This window comes from Anastrepha obliqua, chromosome 4, assembly GCF_027943255.1.
Source record: "Anastrepha obliqua isolate idAnaObli1 chromosome 4, idAnaObli1_1.0, whole genome shotgun sequence".
NCBI lineage: Eukaryota > Metazoa > Arthropoda > Insecta > Diptera > Tephritidae > Anastrepha > Anastrepha obliqua.
The window spans coordinates 8043926-8063262 of NC_072895.1; the positions used below are offsets into that span (position 1 = coordinate 8043926).

General features: G+C 35.8%; 1 protein-coding gene across 1 annotated transcript in view; it reads right to left on the reverse strand.

Moving 5' to 3' along the window:
- The window catches only part of LOC129245922 (calcitonin gene-related peptide type 1 receptor), an 83943-nt gene extending 65369 nt beyond the window's left edge, over positions 1-18574 (reverse strand). Inside the window, 2 exon segments of the mRNA XM_054884366.1 lie at positions 12638-12751; positions 17962-18574. Coding sequence (XP_054740341.1) covers positions 12638-12751; positions 17962-18334 — 487 coding nt within the window. The 5' untranslated portion in view covers positions 18335-18574.
- Between the last annotated feature and the right edge of the window lie 763 nt (positions 18575-19337).

Consider the following 19337-nt stretch of genomic DNA (forward strand, 5'->3'; position numbering starts at 1 on the left):
TGTTGGACTATTTTGTTCATTAAAGGAGCTAAAAGCCATTACTGCCGAAGACACGCATTGGCATGCCAAATTAACTGAGTTTTGGTTTGCTCTAATTCAAGGCGATATACACGAGATATAGAAAAGATATGGACGGCAGTTGCTCTCAACAGGACGTGCCTCTCAACTAATCTGACATTCTACGTTTGGCGCACGGGCTTTGAAAATCTAATAATTTCCCGAAATAGCGATGCTTATTGGCCGCCTAAAAACTCCAGACGACTATTTTTTTATTTCTATTTTTAGGGGCTCATAAAGATAAATATTACGTCAAGTACCTATAAATGATTCAAGAGTTAAAATATGAGATTCGCGCTTCTATAGGTGGGAAAAGTGCCACAACTCAAGAAAATTTAGTACAAATTTTAGATGACAGAATTGGCTACGCAAAGCCAGCTATGGAAATCTTTTAAATAAATTAATTGCCTCGCATGTTAAGGACACGCTTTCCTCTTTTCAATAAAAATAAACTTGATTACAAAATTTGTATGCTCCTTTTATGCATAGCTAAATTAGATAAGCCACCCTGTATTTTTTTGCCCCAGATTTATTTTATATAGCTTTGCGTGAAGTTTAATACGAAAGTAGCACAAAAGTGCCAAATTCAGTGGGACGAAAGTGTGTTGCACGAGTGCTTGAAAGTAGCCGCAATGAATTAATTTGGTCAGTGCCTGCACGAATGTGTGAGAATGCACATCTATTATGCGAGGAAGCATCTGTGAGCGCGGGTGTCGATAATGGCAGACGAAATCCTTCTACCACTGCTACAGACAGCTACATATCCAATTTCAGTCTGCTCCTTGCTGCTCTAAGTAATGTGGGGCAAATATATGCGTGAGCGGCCATTAATAGACCAGGAGTTGCCTACGCAGTGCTTTTTCTGGCAGAACATTAAAAAAGAGTCAATAGGCTGGAAAAGCCAAGCAAAAATAACCAAATCACTTTAATTTTATGACTTTGCTTGTAACTTTTAGCCTGGCTGACTGTTGTGTTTGCATTTAAGCTTAAATGGGGCGGCGAGTTCAGTTGGAGGGACACAAATGGGATAAATGACATAAAGTGGGCGATTGGGGACAGAATCGTGGCATTTCTGGTTTCGGTGAAACCAAAGACATTAAATATTATGTTTGCATAACAACATTCCAGATGGTGAAGAAAATTGTCGGGAACATTTCACTAAAGAGATATAAAGCGCCTTTCAAAAGACGCGCCTAGATGTTGTTTTAAATAAAATATGTGACAATTTAAATTCTTGCAGGTTTTACATTTTCGTTCAAAGTACAGCTCTTAATAATTATTTGTATATGGCTGCATTTAAATGCGCAAACAGTGGATTCACGAATGCTTAATTGTTGAGATGTCGGGCTATCGATGTGCGCAGTACAGCAGTAATATTCTCAACAGAACGTTTACTTTTTGGTCTGCCAGTCCTTTTTTTATCCTCAATAGAATCAGTTTCATGAAATTTTTTTCAGCAAGATTTGAGTGGCATGATTATTTCCGCCAAAAAAATTATGAATTTTGCGAAATGTTTTTCTTAAAGATCGACCATTTTCATAATAAATTTCATAAATTTTAGCTTGTAGTTCTATCGTGTAAAATTACGCATCTGTCTACTTTAAAAATATCAAAGATGACATAGAACAAAGGTAACATCTAGGAACAATTCACTACTGGCATCTAGGCTTGAGATATGGGGGCCATTCGAATTGCAAAAATTATAAAATTATAGGTAGGTAGGTAGGTGAAATGGTTGAAGTGCCGGTCTGGCACTCACCAAGTAGCACTAAAGCGCCGTTTTGATATCATTATGAGACCCCCAACAGGCAGATATCTACAGCCAGAGCTGTTGATTGAATGAAGAATTGAAATTTAAGCTGTTGGGGCAAGTTAGTGCACGTCGCACAAGAACAGCCGAAAATATTGAAGTTGTATCCGAAAGTGTTGAAGAAAACCCAGGTTTATCCATTCCTTGTGGTTTTTTGGAATTAGGCATTTCACAAACATCGTTACCCCGTATTTTGCATAAAGATTTGGGTCTTAAGGGGGGAGCCTGCTTTAGAGGCTTAAAAAAATCGATTTTTTCGTGGATTTTTTTGGGAACGAAAGAAATACTCGATTGAAACGAAACTTTCAGCTTTTATTGGTATATATTTCAACAGACCTCTCAAATTTTTTCATTAAAATATATGTCATATTATACCTGGTACAAGCATTTTGCCGAGGCGCCTCGAGTGTGCATGTGTCGTGCGGCGGGAAAGAAGCAGGTCGCAATTTTCATCAGAAACCAAAAACCCAAACAATTAGCTCCTAGTTAAACCAAGAAAATTAAACAAAAAGTGAGAAATTCAACAATTTTTCGCTAATTAAAAAAAAATAATTTTTTTGAAAAAACAAATTCACTTCAGATTGTTTAAAAAGTGAGTTAATCATAACTTCCTTAAGGTTTTTTAGGTTCAACTAGAAGAGAATTTAATTCCGAATACAATCAATATTATATCGTTTCGATAGGACGTTTAACTTTATCCCTATCTTTCCCGCCAATTAGGAAAAATCGCAAAAATAAAAAACCGAGAAATCGCACCTGCTCGACGCTTGCTCAGAATTTCTTCTGTAACTCCGAAAATATTTTGAATTTGCTTCTGAAATTTTGAGGATACATTCTTGGATTGTTCGGGAAGTCATTTATGCAAAAACAAAAATCGATTTTTTGAACCCTCTAAAGCAGGCGCCCCCCCTTAAGGCCTATAAAGTCCAGTTAACACAAGAAGATCATCAACAACGTCGTGTCTTTGCTGATTGGGTCGTTCAAATGCATGAAAACGATCCGGAATTCCATCGAAAAATCATCTTGAGTGATGAGGCCCATTTCCACCTCGGTGGCTTCGTCAACAAGCAAAATTGTGGGATCTGGGGCTTAGAAAATCCAAGAGTTATTGTTGAAAAGCCTCTCCATCCTCAACGTCGGACTGTTTTGTGCGGTTTATGGTCCGGCGGAGTCATTGGACTTTACTTTTTCGAAAATGAAGCTGGAGCAACAGTTACAGTGAATGGATTGCGCTGTCGAGAGATGATTATAGATTTTTTATGGCCGGAATTGGATGGTATTGATCTGGACAACGTTTATTTTCAACAAGACGGCGCTACGTGCCACACAAGCAACAAAACCATTGATCTTAGCACCTCTTATTGGAAAACTCTATATTAACTATATTTTTATATCAAAGTTATTGAAACTAAAAATGGTATACTTTTATAAATTTGCAGCGGCCTTACATTTAAGTCTAAAAACAACGTCAGTTTTTCGAAAGATCACTTAAGGAGCGTAAGAATAATCCTGACTGGAATATTTACCTATTCCCTTTTTTTAATATTCAATTTTGTCGTACCCATTACATACTTGCAGGCGGTCAGATTATTATATCCTCATCCCAAAGTGTGACTTTATAAAAGAAAACGTTTAAATTATCTGATGACATTTTGTTTATGCTCATATATGTTAAAGTCTCATCATACTTTATTTTCATTGCTTAAATGTAATAAATCTGCATAAATTTTGTAGAATTCGCATATTTGGTACTCGGTGACCTTAAAGCTGAAAAGTATGTAAGACATTAAAATCAAGAATTTGTGCGCACATTTTTATAAGGGAGTATGTGCTCGTCGTGTTTTCATTTTTAAGTAAATGCATTCTCGTAAAAAAATCCTACACGCATAAAAAACAAATACCCTACGGGTGGCTTCGAAATGTCACGTACATAGCACATGGCCACGCCACGGAAACCAGCAACTAAACATTAACAAGCAAACAACAGAAAAAAGTATTTATGAAAGGGGAAAACGCACTTAAATATGTGTGGGTATACCCCAGTAGGTGAATGTTTGAACTTCGTTGGAATTTTTCAAATCATAAAATTTTTGCAAAAAGTTTTTAGCCAACTCTTTCCGAAAGCTCGTGATTTAAGTGGAAAAAAGAAAACAGAAAAAAAGGTTTTTAAATGCTATTCGGAGTGACACAGCCCAGACTCAATTAGCACAAAAGATGCTCGTTTTAGACTTCCCTTGTAGAACCACTGCTTTTTATTTTTCGAACCATCTTGATTTGACTATGAATCTGCCTATGTTGTCTACTTTCTTTTGCGTAATTTCTTTCAAATGAAGCATCGAGAATTCTCCCGGCATTCTATGTCGTGGAGCACCCAGCCTTGGGTTTTTACGCAGATAATGAAAGACTGTTTCTTTAGATTCTTCTTGATTGCAGCCGTTGTATGGCCAGCCTAACTTCCTCGAATGGCCCCTCAAAGACCAGTAGGCGGTTATGATTCTGACTATGTCTGCTCGCCTTTATCTTTCTTGACAACACAGTCAGTTCTGGATTTGTTGAAATTGGGACACGTTTAGTTGTTTTTCTTTTCTTTGCAGATATTCGTTCTAGTTCACCTGTCAACGTCTTGCTTCTGGAACCGTGAGAAGATCCCCGTTTTTGCTTACTCCTTGGGGACAGTCTATTTCTACCGCTTCGGATGCCCCCGTAGCTTACCATGTAGCTTTAATAGATAATAGTAGATGTCGCTAATCTTTAGGAAATTCGAAAAAAATACAATTAAAAATAGTTTCCTCGATCCCGTCTATTTAAAAAAGTCTTCCTATTCTTAGCAAATCTGCAAATCAGCAAAATCAAACTTCTTGCCGCTTGATCTGCAGGCAAAATATATTGCGCGTAGTGCGACAATGAGGCTGAGCACTTTAAATAAGTGGTCAAACACAGACTATGGCCACGGCAAAATCTTGGCTGGTACTTCGGTGCTTCCCGGATTGGTGGACTATGCACTCCCGTCTACACTTGCCATTACAATGTTCACGACCCTCCTACCATCAAGGCAAGAGTGGGGGCGCGACGAAGTAAGGCAGGGCGAGTTCATCCATGTATACACAGAGGGCTTAAAGCTCGAGGGTAGGATGGGTGGAAATGTATATTCCGAGCATCCTGTAATGTTTTTCAGGCTGAACTGATGGCAATAATGAAAGTCGGGACACTGGTACAGAGTGATGCGATATTTGGAAATGACATCTACATTTTCTCTGGCACCCAGGCAGCGATAAAATTCCTCACAAAATAGTCGATAACCTCCAAGGTAGCCATGAAATGCCGCAAATCTCTTAATAAGTTGGCTAAGTCATTTCGCTTAAGGATTATATTGGTTCCTGGCCATTGCGACATTGAGGGTAACTGCAGAGCCGATGAACTAGCGAGACTCAGCACCAAATTGACTGAAGAGTACGTAGATAATGTCATAGGCATACCCTTACAAACATGTGAGCTACTCGTCCTTGAAGAAATCGTAGGGAAAGCAAACGAAAGATAGCGTAATGGAGCCACCTGCAAAATCGTCCGTCAACTGTGGCCGCTAAGCCAAAATAAACACAGTCTTAGCACACTGATTTCAGTCATAACGGGGCACTGCGTAATAGGTAGACACATTTAAAGGATGGGTGTGCAGGCGTATGACTTCTGTAGAAGTTGTCTTGATGAGGAAAAGGAAGAGACAATCTTGCACCTTATGTACCACTGTTCTGCTCTATCCAGACGGAGATTTACTATTCTAGGCAGTTTTTTAACGAATACGGGGAAACCGATATACGGGGAAACTTTGAATAAAATATTTCATTTATTATACGTGCGACAGTAAAATCAATTAGCTTAAATTTCATATGCACTTGAAACTATATATTTTCTATAGCAATACTGCATATTCAGGTCGTCACTTTCATATAAATTTTTATTTTTCAAAAGACTTCAAAATTTCAAAGAGCGAAATGTATTTAAATATTTATGCTCACTCTATGGTATAAATATGCATAGCAAACAAAAGAGGATGTGTCCACCTTTAAAAAAAATGCTTACTTCTCGCCAGGACAAATACATCATTACACAGAAGCTACAATATTCTGGCCAAACACCATCAGTAATGACGCACTGTGGAGATTAACGAACGAGGAACTCATCCTTAGGCAAATCCAACGCAGAAAGTGGCGATGGATTGGCCACACACTGAGAAAACCACCAGATAGCATCACGAGGATGGTACTGGACTGGAACCCGCAAGGGAGCAGAGGTCACGATCGACCAAAAAACACTTGGAGAAGGCCGTTGCTGCGTGAACTAGCAGATGCCGACATGTCATGGGACGGTGCAAAAACAACAGCACGAAGCGTGTACGATGGAAGAGTCTTGTCGAGTCCCTATGCTCCCAGGGGGAGTGAATAGGGGGAAAAATGCCCCAAAAAATATTTTTTAAATTTCCCAATAAATTATTTTGAAAAAAATTTATGTCAAGGTATATATAAATGTAGTAATACATACCTTAGATTTGTTCTACTTACTATTTTATAAAAACGTAAAAAAATAATAATTGAACTCTGCCTTTATAAGATGAAGTTAAGTATACGCAATGGATACCTCTGACACGGTTTCCCTTTAAAAAATTTAAAGTACTCTAAAAAAATTAAATTGATGGACAGGAAAAAACTAGTCGCTTGTGTTAACTCATCACTTGCGTAAAACTAACTATAATTAAAAAATAATTATACATATACGTAGTGTTTCTTGTCATTATTAATTTGGCGTTTGCGCCTGCTACGCCTCCCTTCAAAATATCAATGCCAAACCAACAACTTTAAATTGTCCGAAAAGTATGGTAACTTAGATATATATGAAAAATTTTAGTTGAAGAAAAGTTTTGGGTGGAACGAAAGCCTGACAGTGGAAGAAAAAAGGATTCGCGTCGGAAACAAAAGCCAAAGAATGGTGTCATTATTTCGAAAGAAGCTGATCTTTCACTTCGACAAACAGCTGCATAAGTCAGAAGGATACGCCTAAGAAGTATGCAAAAGTGAAGGTTAACGATCATGTAAAAAGATTGTGGAGCCCAATCGCAATGATAAACCAAATAAGAGTCAAGATATTCATAAATACGGCTGGGTGGTTATGGACGTTGAAACTTATGTAAAGGGGTTACATGGGTTTCGTCGAGTAAAAAAATACCTATTTTCAATATTCTTTTTTCTATTTAAAAAATATTTATTTAATCAAAAACTTATTTCTGTCTCATAGATACATATTTAAAGAATAATTTCTGAAATTTTCAGAAAAGAAAAAAATTAAAACTCCTCCATTGTGACGTCATTTCCGGTGACCCCTCGTAAAAAAGGTGCGTCCGCGTTGTCAGCATAACTCCTGACATCATCAAAAATTAAAAAACAAAAATAAGTGTTTTAGTTAAAACTATAAACTCGTGTTTGAACGAAGGAAGAAACTTTTGGCAGACAGTTTTCCAAAAAAATGAAAATTTCGGTAAAATTTGCTTGACATTTTGTTTTTTTTTTTTAAATAGTTGTAATAAAAAAAAAATCCTTCGTTCAAGCACGAGTAAATTGTATCTCGAACACCTGTGTAAAATTTCACCAAGAGTGGTTGAGTACTTTTTCAAGAACATTTGACAACCGACTTTGAAAACACGGTTCCGAGAAAAACGCGTTCAAGGTTTTGAGTAACAATAAAAGTTGCTTGGAGCGCACACCTTCCAAAGGCTGTATCTCCGAAACTATTATTTGGATCGACTTGCAAATTTTAAATAATATTCTTAAGATGTTGTAGAAATTAATAAGCTAAAAAAAATCGATTTTTTGAACCCACGAAACCCACGTTTCGGGCAGTATAAATCAAGAAATTTATAAGAATGCGTATTTGCAAAAGCGGTTGCTGCCATTCATAAAACAACATAAAGGCTCAGTTCTGCTATGGTCCAATCTAGCATCGAATCAGTATAGCCGTCTTACTATGAACCGGTATAAAAATCACGGGGTAAATATTCTTCAGAAAGATCACAACCCACCAAACTGTCCACAATTGCGACCCATTGAAAAATATAAGGGAACTGATAAAACAGAAAAAAGAAATTACAAATCAGTAACAGCTAAAAATTAATTGGCTGAGAGCAGCAGATACCGTAACAAAAACTGATGTCCATCGCCTAACGAGAGAAGTCAAATCTAAGATAAATTGTGCCATTGATCGATTGAGCAAAAAAAAAAAAAATATTATTAGCTTATAAATGCAAAATGTAAGTCAGTGAGTGCGGACGTATTCGTTTTTTTTTTTTGCCACACAGTTTTCGTGTTTACTAAGCTGTAATTTTATAATTTAACAGTTAATAATTTGAAAATTTGCGTATATGAGACAGTGACTCTTTTTTTTAATATATAGCTATTTAATAAAATTATCAAATGCCCTGTTTACGAGGGTTGAAGGTTGATCGCAACCAAGCCAAAATTCAATGTGCCCGATGCAGTGAACTTTTTCATTTAAGCTATGCGGCATTTCTGCTGCTGATGTGGAGTTCCTAATCAAAAATTCTTTTGCATAAATTGTACTGCTATGCGTCGGAGGTCTATACGCTCTGCTCCTACGCCAAATTGCGATGTACAAAGCGGTAATATTTACCGAAATGTTGTCAACAAATTTGAGTGCGAACATCTCACCGCAAAAACAAGTGCCAGAACCAGTCCCAGAAAGTAAATCTGAAATCAGCCAACAAAGAGTTCTGACTGAAATCGCAGCACTTCGATCCGAGAATGCTCATTCCATGGATGCAATTAGTTCCCTTCAAGCCGAAAGGCAGTTATTGCTCTCAAAAATATCTGAACTTTTCGCTGACATTAAAGAAATGCAAAAAGTTGATTAGCGCTAAATGTGAAAAAAACTGGAGAAAATTTGATTTTCTTAGCCACCTCCCAATTTGATCATATCACTGTACCCATTTTCGTCACGTGATAAATCCACTAGGCAAGATTTTACACAATGCGACCTACAGCGCAATGAGGCCTGCAACACGTTGCGGTTTTCCTTGCAGTGTATTGAGAGAAAGATGCTGCTGAAGGTTTTCGAACCTTTGCACATTGACGACGGCGAGAAACGCAGGCGATGAAATAATGAACTAAATGAACTTTACTATGACATAGACATAGTGGAGCCAATAAAGACCCAGCAGCGCCAACACTCTGACTCTCAAACTACTCAATGCGGTAACACCTGGTGGTAGCAGAGGAAGAGAAGGACCTCCTTTCTGTTGAAAAAATCAGGTGGAGTAGAACTTGACTTCACTTGGTGCGCTTACAAGGGGCGCCTGTTAGCACGAGAAAGAAACGAAAATCGCTTAAGCGGTTATCGCTTTGAATTCAAGCAAAAGAAGGCCTACACCACGTGACGCCTGTGCGCCATGGCATGTTTGCCAATTAGGCACTTTGCCATTCTCTGTTGGTATCTAACATTGGCTCACCGCACAAGCTGTGTCACCACAGAAAATGCATAAACAGAATCACCGACTTCTCATATTTTGCAGACGTGCTAAAAAGTGCGATGCCGTAGTATTCTGCTGAGCGGACAAAACGCACGAAGAATGGCAGGAACTAGCGGGTGTTCGTAAAAAGCGTAAATTGTTGACTAACGGCTGGAAAAATTTCAGCAGTTCAGTTGGTGTGCCAACTGCTTGCTTAGACTTTTATGCACTCGGTTGGGTTCCCACTTATTTATTGTGGTTGCTGTTTTGTAGTTTTTAGTTTTTTTGACTTGCTGTGATGTTCCTCGTTTACCTTTGCGTAGTTTATATATACATACGCGTGTGCACGGGTTGTGGTTTCGTTGTTGGTTTTGTTTGCTCTCTCATTAGTTTAAAAATTCAGGTTGGTTTATTTTCGCCGTTTTTCTATTTGTAGAGGCGTGCCCTTTTGCCTTTGTTTGTTTTTACACGAGGTGTGATTATAATTACACCTGCCTGTAAGTATGAAATTTTCAAAAACCAGTTACGTTATTCGTTTGTTTCACTCGTTCAGACGTTTTTGTGCGTCTCAACTTGCTTATGAAATGGTATAATAAAGAGGGATATCTTTTGCTCCTTGCTCAAGTTCTTCCTTCTGACGAGTAAGCCCTTTATATGCTACGCCACGATCCCCATATTTGAGAAAAGTAGTTGTGCTACATTAAAACGTAAATAAATAATTGGCGCTTACACTCCCGTTAGTTGCTTGGCCGAGCTCCTTCTCCTATTTGTGGTGTGCGTCTGGATGTTGTTCCGCAAACGGAGGGACTTACAATTTTAAGTCGATTCCCAGCGGCAAATGGTTTTTATGAGGAGGTTTTTCATGGCAGAAATATACTCGGAGGTTTGCCATTGCCTGCCGCGAAGCGACGACTATTAGAAACACCTTTCTATTATTTGATGCCCATGCACGGAGATTCGAACCTACGCACTCCCGATTGGTAGTCACGCACCAAATCATTCCGCTGCTGTGAACGCTAAATTAAGGGGTTACATACCTTGTGCTGGACTAAAAAGTCGAACATTTTTTTACAGCATATTCTAAAATTACATCTTCTTAAAAATATAAATTCATAAATATAAAATCATAGAGATCGGAGCACTAGAATGAAAGTTACAGACCGGGGAAGCGCGCAAATTATCCATAAATGATGTGCACGCAAAACTTTAGACACGATTATTTCGAAGTCGTGTTTTTTGAAAATTACCGTCGCGGTGATCATTATTTCTCGAAAACTATTTGGCCGATTTGCATAAACTTTTTTTTTAAATATTCGAAGTTACAACCTCGTCAATCTGAACGGTTCACTTTTTATAAATATTTGCATAGTTCGCTATAATTAATTTTTTTTTTTTAATTTTTCAACCCCTCAAAAATCTTTTTTTTGGTGCAAAAAGAAAATTTAATTAAATTTTGTTTGAGTAGATAAACCGTTCAGATTCACTAGAAAACATTTTTCTACAATAATCATTAAATTTTTTGATTTCAGTTGAGCTATTCATGCGCTACCGTGATCCCCGCAAGCCTCTTCTAAAAAACGGCGTTTCGAGGGAGGGGCGATATCAACAACAAATAATAACGTTTTTTTAAATAAAAACACCAAAATGTATTCTTCGAGAGTTACCCTTCAGTATGATATATGTCTCATTTGAATAAAAGTTCTAAAACATATTTAAAAAAAATTATGACAATCGTGAATTTTTCGGGCTCACAAGGTATATAACCGCTTAACTAAGATAAAATAACTACAGCTTTATCAGTTTGAATAACTTAATTCCTTCAGCCCCACGTAGTACCTCTTTCTTTTCGCTCACACAATTTTCTTTAATCAGAATTTGTTGAATATAAATTTGATGGTAAATGAATTAGTTGTATAGTGAATGAAATTAACTACAAAGACTCCAGTTGGATAAAAGTCTTCCAGGTGTTGCGTATTTTCGCAGTAAAAGCAGGTACAAAGTGAATTTTGTTTACGCACTGCTTAATTCCGAGGAGTTCAAAATGTCAGTAAAACAAATAAAAATTACGTAAAGTTATTTAGTGACTCAATAGAAAGCAATAAATCGCTTTAATTACATTCGTCAGAGTAGCAGATTTCTCTTGTAATGAATTTCTCTTTATCACCCCGAACTTGAATTAATCAAATTTGCATTGCAAAGGGCGACATGAATAAAGGAATAGTACATCACCTTTGGATGTGGGTCCACATCTGCAACTAAAAATAGCAAATCGCATTATCAATATCCTTTGAGTGAAAGGAATGAATCGCGAATTAGGCAATGGCAATAGAAACGCGTTTGCGTATTCACTCACGCAGAACATCTCAACTGAACGACCGAGGGCACCCAGTGTATTTGACTAGGATGCAAGTTACCTACACACATACATATGTATGCACATTCAGTAAGACAAGCTGCGGGCAAGCTACCCAACTCAAAATTTAGTGAAGGTAGAGCGCAGGTATGACTCTATCGCAAGCAATTACTTTAGCTAAGAAAGACTTTATTTGGGTATGTCTTTGCTGTCATTGAGGATTTGTTATGCTGATTTGTTTAGGCATATTTAGATACATGCGGGTAGCTATTATTATCTGCGGGACTTTAACCCTGTTTATTTCAACATTTAAGTATTAGCATATTCCGTTTGCACCATTTGCTTTTTTGTTGAATTATATTAAAAAATAATAATAATAATACCATAAGTGTGTATTACAAGTCTCCGTTTTCTTCTCCTTTTTTACATGTTTTCTGCATGAATGTCTGCAGATGGCGGTTGAGTTTTCATTTCAAATTTATGTGCGAATAAAAGCAAGATCGAAGTTTATGTAAGAAAACTGAGTGGGATTTCAAATGCGCGCGTACACAGAAAACGCAATTTGCGAGGAGAGAAAGTCACGTATAGCTTGCATATGTATGTGTAGTATACCTTGCTTGTAGTAGTCCCTTGTTGTGGACAGTTTTATAGGGCCAACTTCGCGCGTGTAATCGATTAAGGTTAAGCTTTCCAGTTGGTAGTTTCCTTCTTCCTCTTTAATTTTCGCAATTTCCTTCGCACACAAAGTACGAGAACACAAACACAACTACATACTACGCGTAAATATTGTATATGCATGTAGCCAATAAAGAAATACCGATTTTAAAGAAATACAATTTTTTCTACGTTTCTTTGTTGGGGGCATTTAATGTTTTGCGTAAATGCTTCTTTGATGTTGGAAACTTACTTGTCGGATCAAAACCCGTAACGAATTCTGGGCAGAGTTCGTAGGCGGATGTGCCAGCGGCTGTATCCGGCCAACAGAGCCAACCGTCGAAAGTGCCAGCGCAGTAGGATTCACCTGGTTGTGAGTATAAAAGAAGAAAAACATTACATTGGTAGATAAAAAATGGAGGAAAATGTGTGGTTGGCTGCATGTTTGTGTGTGTGTGTGAATTGGTGTGGCGGATTTTATGACAGTTTGGCGTAGATGCGAGTGTAAAAATCACATGCAAGTGCCAGAAAATGGGTGCGCGTAGGTACATATCCACACAAAAAATTCTATATATGTAACAAAATTTTTCAAATTAAAAAATTACAAAAAAAAAACGGAAAAATCAATATATCATTTTTTGGCATTAAAAAACTTAAGTTAAAAAAAAAATTAAAATTTCAATACAAAAAATTGTTTGCCATTAAATTACAAAAATCAATGCAACAAATTTTTTCACATTAAAAACCAAAATTAAAAGAAAAAAATTCAATATTACAACATTTTTGAAATTAAAAAAAAAAGATTAAGAATTCAATATAACAAATTTTTGGTATTAAAAGATTTAAAATTAAAAACCAATAACGAAAAATTTATTACAACTAAATTTTTGCCATTAAAAAATTACAATAATCAGCAATGAATACAACAAATTTTTTGACATTAAAAATTTTAAATAAAAGAAAAGAAAAATTCAATGTAACAACAGTTTCGAAATGGAAATTAAAACCAAAAAATTAAAGTTAAAAAAAAACCCTAAAATTAAATATAAGAAATTTTTGGTATTCAAATATTATAATTGAAACTAAAAAAAAAACGAAAACATTCAACACAATACATTTTTTGACATTAAAAAATTACAATAATCAATACAACATATTTTTGACACTAAACAATTAAAATTAAAAAAGGAAAGATCGATATAACATATTGCTTGGCATTAATAAATAAAAATTAATAAAAGAACTAAAAATTCACTACAAGACATTTTTTGGTATACAAAAATTTAAACTAAGAAAAAAATAAAATAAAAAATTGAATACAAAAATTTTTTGGCTTAAAACATTCAAATTAAAAAAAGAAAAATTCAAAATATTCAAATTTTTGAAACTAAAATAGAAAAAAAAGAAAAATTCAATGGAACAAAATATTTTGCACTAATGAATAAATTAGTAAAACAGCCAAAAATTCAATACAAAAAATTTTTTTCCATTAAAAAATTTAAACTAAGAAAAAAACGTAAAATTGAATATAACAAAATTTTGACATTACAAAATGTAAATTGAATTAAAAAAGTCGAAATTACACCCACAACGGTTTTTTTTCAAAAATTTTGCATTTTTCGTAGTAACGAGCTTTTGTTATTGCATCAATATGGCACAACGCTACTGCAGAGATAACGCAGAATTTGTCCAACCCCTTCAACTTCGCTAAGTCGGGGTTTCAGTGTAATGCAGTAAATGTCTGCTTCAGCACTAGTACTTTTCAATAACTGTGCACCACTTATCTGATGACGTCACTAAGTTAAGTTGTGTAATGGTGTTCAACTCAAAGTCTCATCAAATGGCTACTGATTTTAGGGCAGTGCGTTGATGTTGCGAGTCAGGATGCAAGAATTTAGTTTTTTTTTTCAAGTTTAATGGTGAAAAATTCGAGTTAGGGTCAAGTTTTGAATGTCTGGATAAAGTTTTGCATTAATAATATATATATTACATTTATTTTTTTTTTTTTTTATTATTGTACATTGCGACTAGTTACAAAGAAAAATTTTATTAACTAACGAGCATTTTGTTTAGAATTTCGAAAATAAGGTATATACAACAATTAACGCTAAGGTGTGGTTAGTACATTAAGCCTTTGGGATTTCTGCGTTTCAGTCTTCTTCTCCAATTAGCTGGATTAGCGAGAATAGTGGCCTCCGTATTGACGTGGTTTTTTAACCTTTCATATGGGCTTTTGCTATCTTTTTTATCGTGTCTGCCACCGAGTCAATATTTAGGTCGCGTTCAAGATCGGAGCTACGGATATGCCACGGAGCACCGACTGCACATTTAATAATTTTGTTTTGGAGCCTTTGTATAGATTGAATGTTACTTTGGCTGGAGCAGCCCCATAACTGTGCGCCGTAGGACCATACAGGCTTCAGAATTTGTTTATATACAATCATTTTATTATTGGTGGATAGTGCTGATTCCTTTCCCATAAGCCAATACATATTTCTGTATTTTAATTCATTACATAAATTATATTATATTACATAATTACATATAACGGTATATACAGCACACGAAAAGCTACATTATCAAAATATTGTGATTATTTTTTTCATTTTTCTTTTTATCAAAATATAGTTTATTCTACAACGCATATTATTTCAATAGAAGTTTAAAACTTTGTACAAAATGCATAAAAAATCTAAATATTTTCGTAAAAATTTCACACTTTTTAAACAAAAAAAAATATAGGAATTGGGTCCGCAGTTGTATGACCAAATTAAATTCAAGGGTAGTAAAAAGTGCAAGTTTCAAGTGAATAAAAGTTCTCATTGACTTTTACAAATTTTTATCCCTAACGGTGTTGCGCATTTTTTCCACACGACGATTGCGCAACATTTTTTATATGGAAGAAAACATCCAACACCGTCAGCAAAAGAAAAAAATGTTAAAAATCAACGAGAATTTTGAGTTAATTCAAATTTGTACTTTGTTTTAAGTACTAACATTTGATTTGCTATTCAATTATTTTTTTTATTCTGCTTAAAAAGTTTGAAGATGGAAGTTTGATTTAAAGGGTTAAATTTCAAGGGCTGATGTTGAATGTAAACCACACCCAAACATCACCACTTTTTCTGCATTTCATTTAATATTTTTCAGTCCCAGACTAACTCAATTTGAACCATGGAAAGATACATAATCGAGCAACGCGTTAAAGTTATTCAGGTTTACTATGAAAACAGGCGTTCAAATCAAAATCGTTCAAATTTGCGTACAATCGGAAAAATTGTGCAAAAGTTTGAGCAAACCGGGTCTGTAGGAGATGTGAAAACACCAGTGCATGCACGTACAGCTCGTTCTGCAGAAAACATTGCTGCTGTTCGCGATAGTGTGGTTGAAGAGCCGTCCACCTCAACTCGTCGTCGTGCCCAACAATTGCACCTCTCACGCTCGTCGTTGATGAACATTAAGCTTAAAGACTTGCATTTACACGCTTACAAGGTGCCATTGACTCAAGAACTACAGCGTCTTGACCATTTCAAGAAGTGACCCACAAAGAGTGACTGTTTGGTGCGGTTTATGGGCCGGCGGCACCATTGGGCCGTATTTTTTCCAAAATGAGGCCGGTCAGGCAGTTACTGTGAATAGTGTTCGCTATCGTGAAATGATAACGAACTTTTTATGGCCCGAATTGGAAGATATGGATGTGGACGATATGTGGTTTCAACAGGACGGTGCCACTTGTCACACAGCTAACGAAACAATGGCTCTTTTGCGCGAAAAATTTGATGGCCGAATAATCTCACGTCGCGGCGATGTGAATTTGGCGGCCAATTCATCATGTGATTTGACACCGTTGGACTTCTTTCTTTGGAGTTATTTGAAAGAAAAGGTGTACGTCGATAAGCCAGCAACAATTCAAGAGCTAAAGGATGAGATAATTCAGCACATTAACGGCATAGAACCTCAATTATGCTTCAGCGTCATCGAAAATTCGGACCATCGGATGGAGGTGTGCCGGCGAAACCCCGGCGGACATTTGGCCGATATTTTGCTCCATGCGTAATTGAGCCATACCAATATTATCATAATAAAGAGAAATTACAAACATTTCTTAAGAGAATTGTATTTGATTCAAAATAGACACCGGCCTTTGAAACTTAACCACACTTTATATGAATTATAATGCAGAATTACACTCTTACTATAGATTTTTTCGCGAGCTCCATATTTCAAGCAAATTATCCTAAAAAAATGGATGATAGCTTCTGCACTCTAAGGTATCACAGTGGAAAACTCAACGGTGGTTCGGATGAAAGAAGGTAGTATCTGTCCCTCTCTCAAACTCCCTTTAAATTCATTACTAATGCACTATTTCGGTGCTAGAGCTTTTTCCCAAGGGGTAAGCGCTGAATTGTTAATGTACGAGTAGCCTGGAGTGTTTTTGTTTTGGTGTTTACACAAAATATCAAAATAAAAATAGGATTGAAATTTTTGGCTAAGCCAAGTTTTTTGTGCCCGTGTATTATGATTTTTACTTAAAAAAAAAAAAAACATTGGCAATTTTGCTAACCACACAACTTTGTTTGTATAGCCAAACACACATTCATACATATCCATGCTACTAGAAAAGGTTTTGCAATTTTTCGTTCACAAATTTGTGTGCTCTGTGATTTTAAGTTTAATCCTGCACCCAGAGAAGCAGACAAGCACAGTGTTCCATTTGTTTGCTAAGTACACAAAATGAAGGGTTTCCTAATTAAAATTTGTTTTTACATTATTCGTGATATTACAGATTAAAAAAGCCATTGCATTTCTTGCACCGAAAATTTTATGTACTTCTGTGCCTAATTTATTTATTTATTTTATTTTTATTTTATTTTATTTTATTTTATTTTATTTTATTTTATTTTATTTTATTTTATTTTATTTTATTTTATTTTATTTTATTTTATTTTATTTTATTTTATTTTTATTTTATTTAATTTTTCTTATTTTTGTATTTTTTTATTTTTCCTCTGAAACTACTTTGAGGTGCATAGGACCTCTACAAGGCTTCCCAACGTACGCGGTTAGAAGCTGTCGACTTAGCAATGTCCCAGCTGGGGTTCATGGACGATAAGTAATGCAGGATAGATCCACTGTGCCAGGTATTTTTTGGCCGGCCGCGGCTTCTGCTTCCCTGAGGATGCCAATCTGTGCCTAATTTCTTTTGCTCAATTTTTATTTTTATTTATTTATTTATTTCAATTTAGTATTTTTAATTCAATATTTTATTTTTATTTATTTCAATTCAATATATTTGTCAATTTTAAAAATAAGTAGTTTATAAATTTTTATTCTCAAACTTCATACGAATATTTTTTTAACCGCACTGTAGCTTTTTCAAAGGCATTCTTTATAATTTTTTTCTATTTCTTGCAACTTTGCCGTAAGCTATACATTTTATTTTATTTCAACCTTTCTATTTTTTACGTTAGATATGGGCATTAAAACAAAAGATGAAAATTTTCCAAATTTTAGACCACACACACACACACACATGCCTTAACATCTACCTCCACTTGTTTGCTCAATTCCACTCACCTGCCGTAAATTTTGTCGCCGTGCTATTCAACCGCTCATAGCATTCCTTCCGTAAAACATCGAAAAAATCCGGCTGCGTCTCTGCAGCACCTTCACTTTCCGCACTCTCATCGCTGCTACTCGCCTCTTCAACTGGCGCCATATCCGTTGTCGCAAAGTCTGAAATTGCGGCGGATGTTGGTAAGCCCGCCAACATTCGGGCTGCTAGTGTTAAAGTCGTGTTTGTTGTTGTTGCTGTTGCTGTTGATTCTGACAGCAAATTATCTGTGCTTGGAGTGTGTGCACTCGCATGATGAGCTGCAGCAGTGGCAGCAGTAATTCCGGCTATCCATAAAGTGTGTGCGAAATGCTGTGCTTTGGCAAGGACATTCATTGTCGTACCGGAGTTTATTTTTGTTTAGTTATTCACTATTGGATATTTAGTAGGATATCATTTAACTGCATGGAATATGTTTCCGTGTACTTTTGCTATTGTTGTAGCTGGTACATTAGCATTGGACAATGTGGCAAGGGTTAAGGTCACTGCTTTAAGATGCAAAGATGTGGGATTAGTTACAATTGAACTCAGTGACGTAACGCATCCTTGCCACTAGCGTTTATAAATGTATGTATATGCACATATATGTCTGTAGATATATATACGAAAAATTTCGTTAGTTGTAAATACTTATATATTTCCGGGGATTTATTGAATGCCTTGTGGTTTCTATATGTGAGGTTGTGTGTACGTACATTTAAGTATTTGTAGTGGATATTTGCCTAATCACACTTTTTTCTTCTCTCTCTGCTTTAATTGCTCAGGTGTATACATGTATGTGTATACAAGTACACACAGAATTTCTCTCAACAGTCTCTGCTCTTTCGCTTTCCCACTACTTTAGATTTTTACTCTCCTAATTGCGCAGCTCTCTTGTCTCTCGTAACTTCGATTGTTTTCCTTTGTTATTGATACTGATATTCACTCTTGCTCTTTCCAATAGAATCCATTGAAAATTAATAGCCATTGGTGGTAGCCTTTTAGTGAACTGTAAATAAGTAGAGACAAAAATAAAATAAATAATCGAATGTAGATATAAAGTAAATACTGAGTATTGAGATAAAAAATTCTTATAATCTACTACTACGACTTATTATTTAAAAGGAGATATTCTTGATTTCACAAAAACTTTCTCTTATGATTTGTATATAGATAATAATGTGCGTATCATAATCATAGGGCATCTTTGATATACAATTTTTGAACTACCATAAGCTTGCTTTTACTTTCCGGAGTAGCTTTTATTTGGCGTCATTTTAATAGTTATAGACTTAAGACTTCCATCAATTGTTTCTGGTGCGAAAGCTCACTCTATTTTGTAGAACCGTTATCTTTTTCC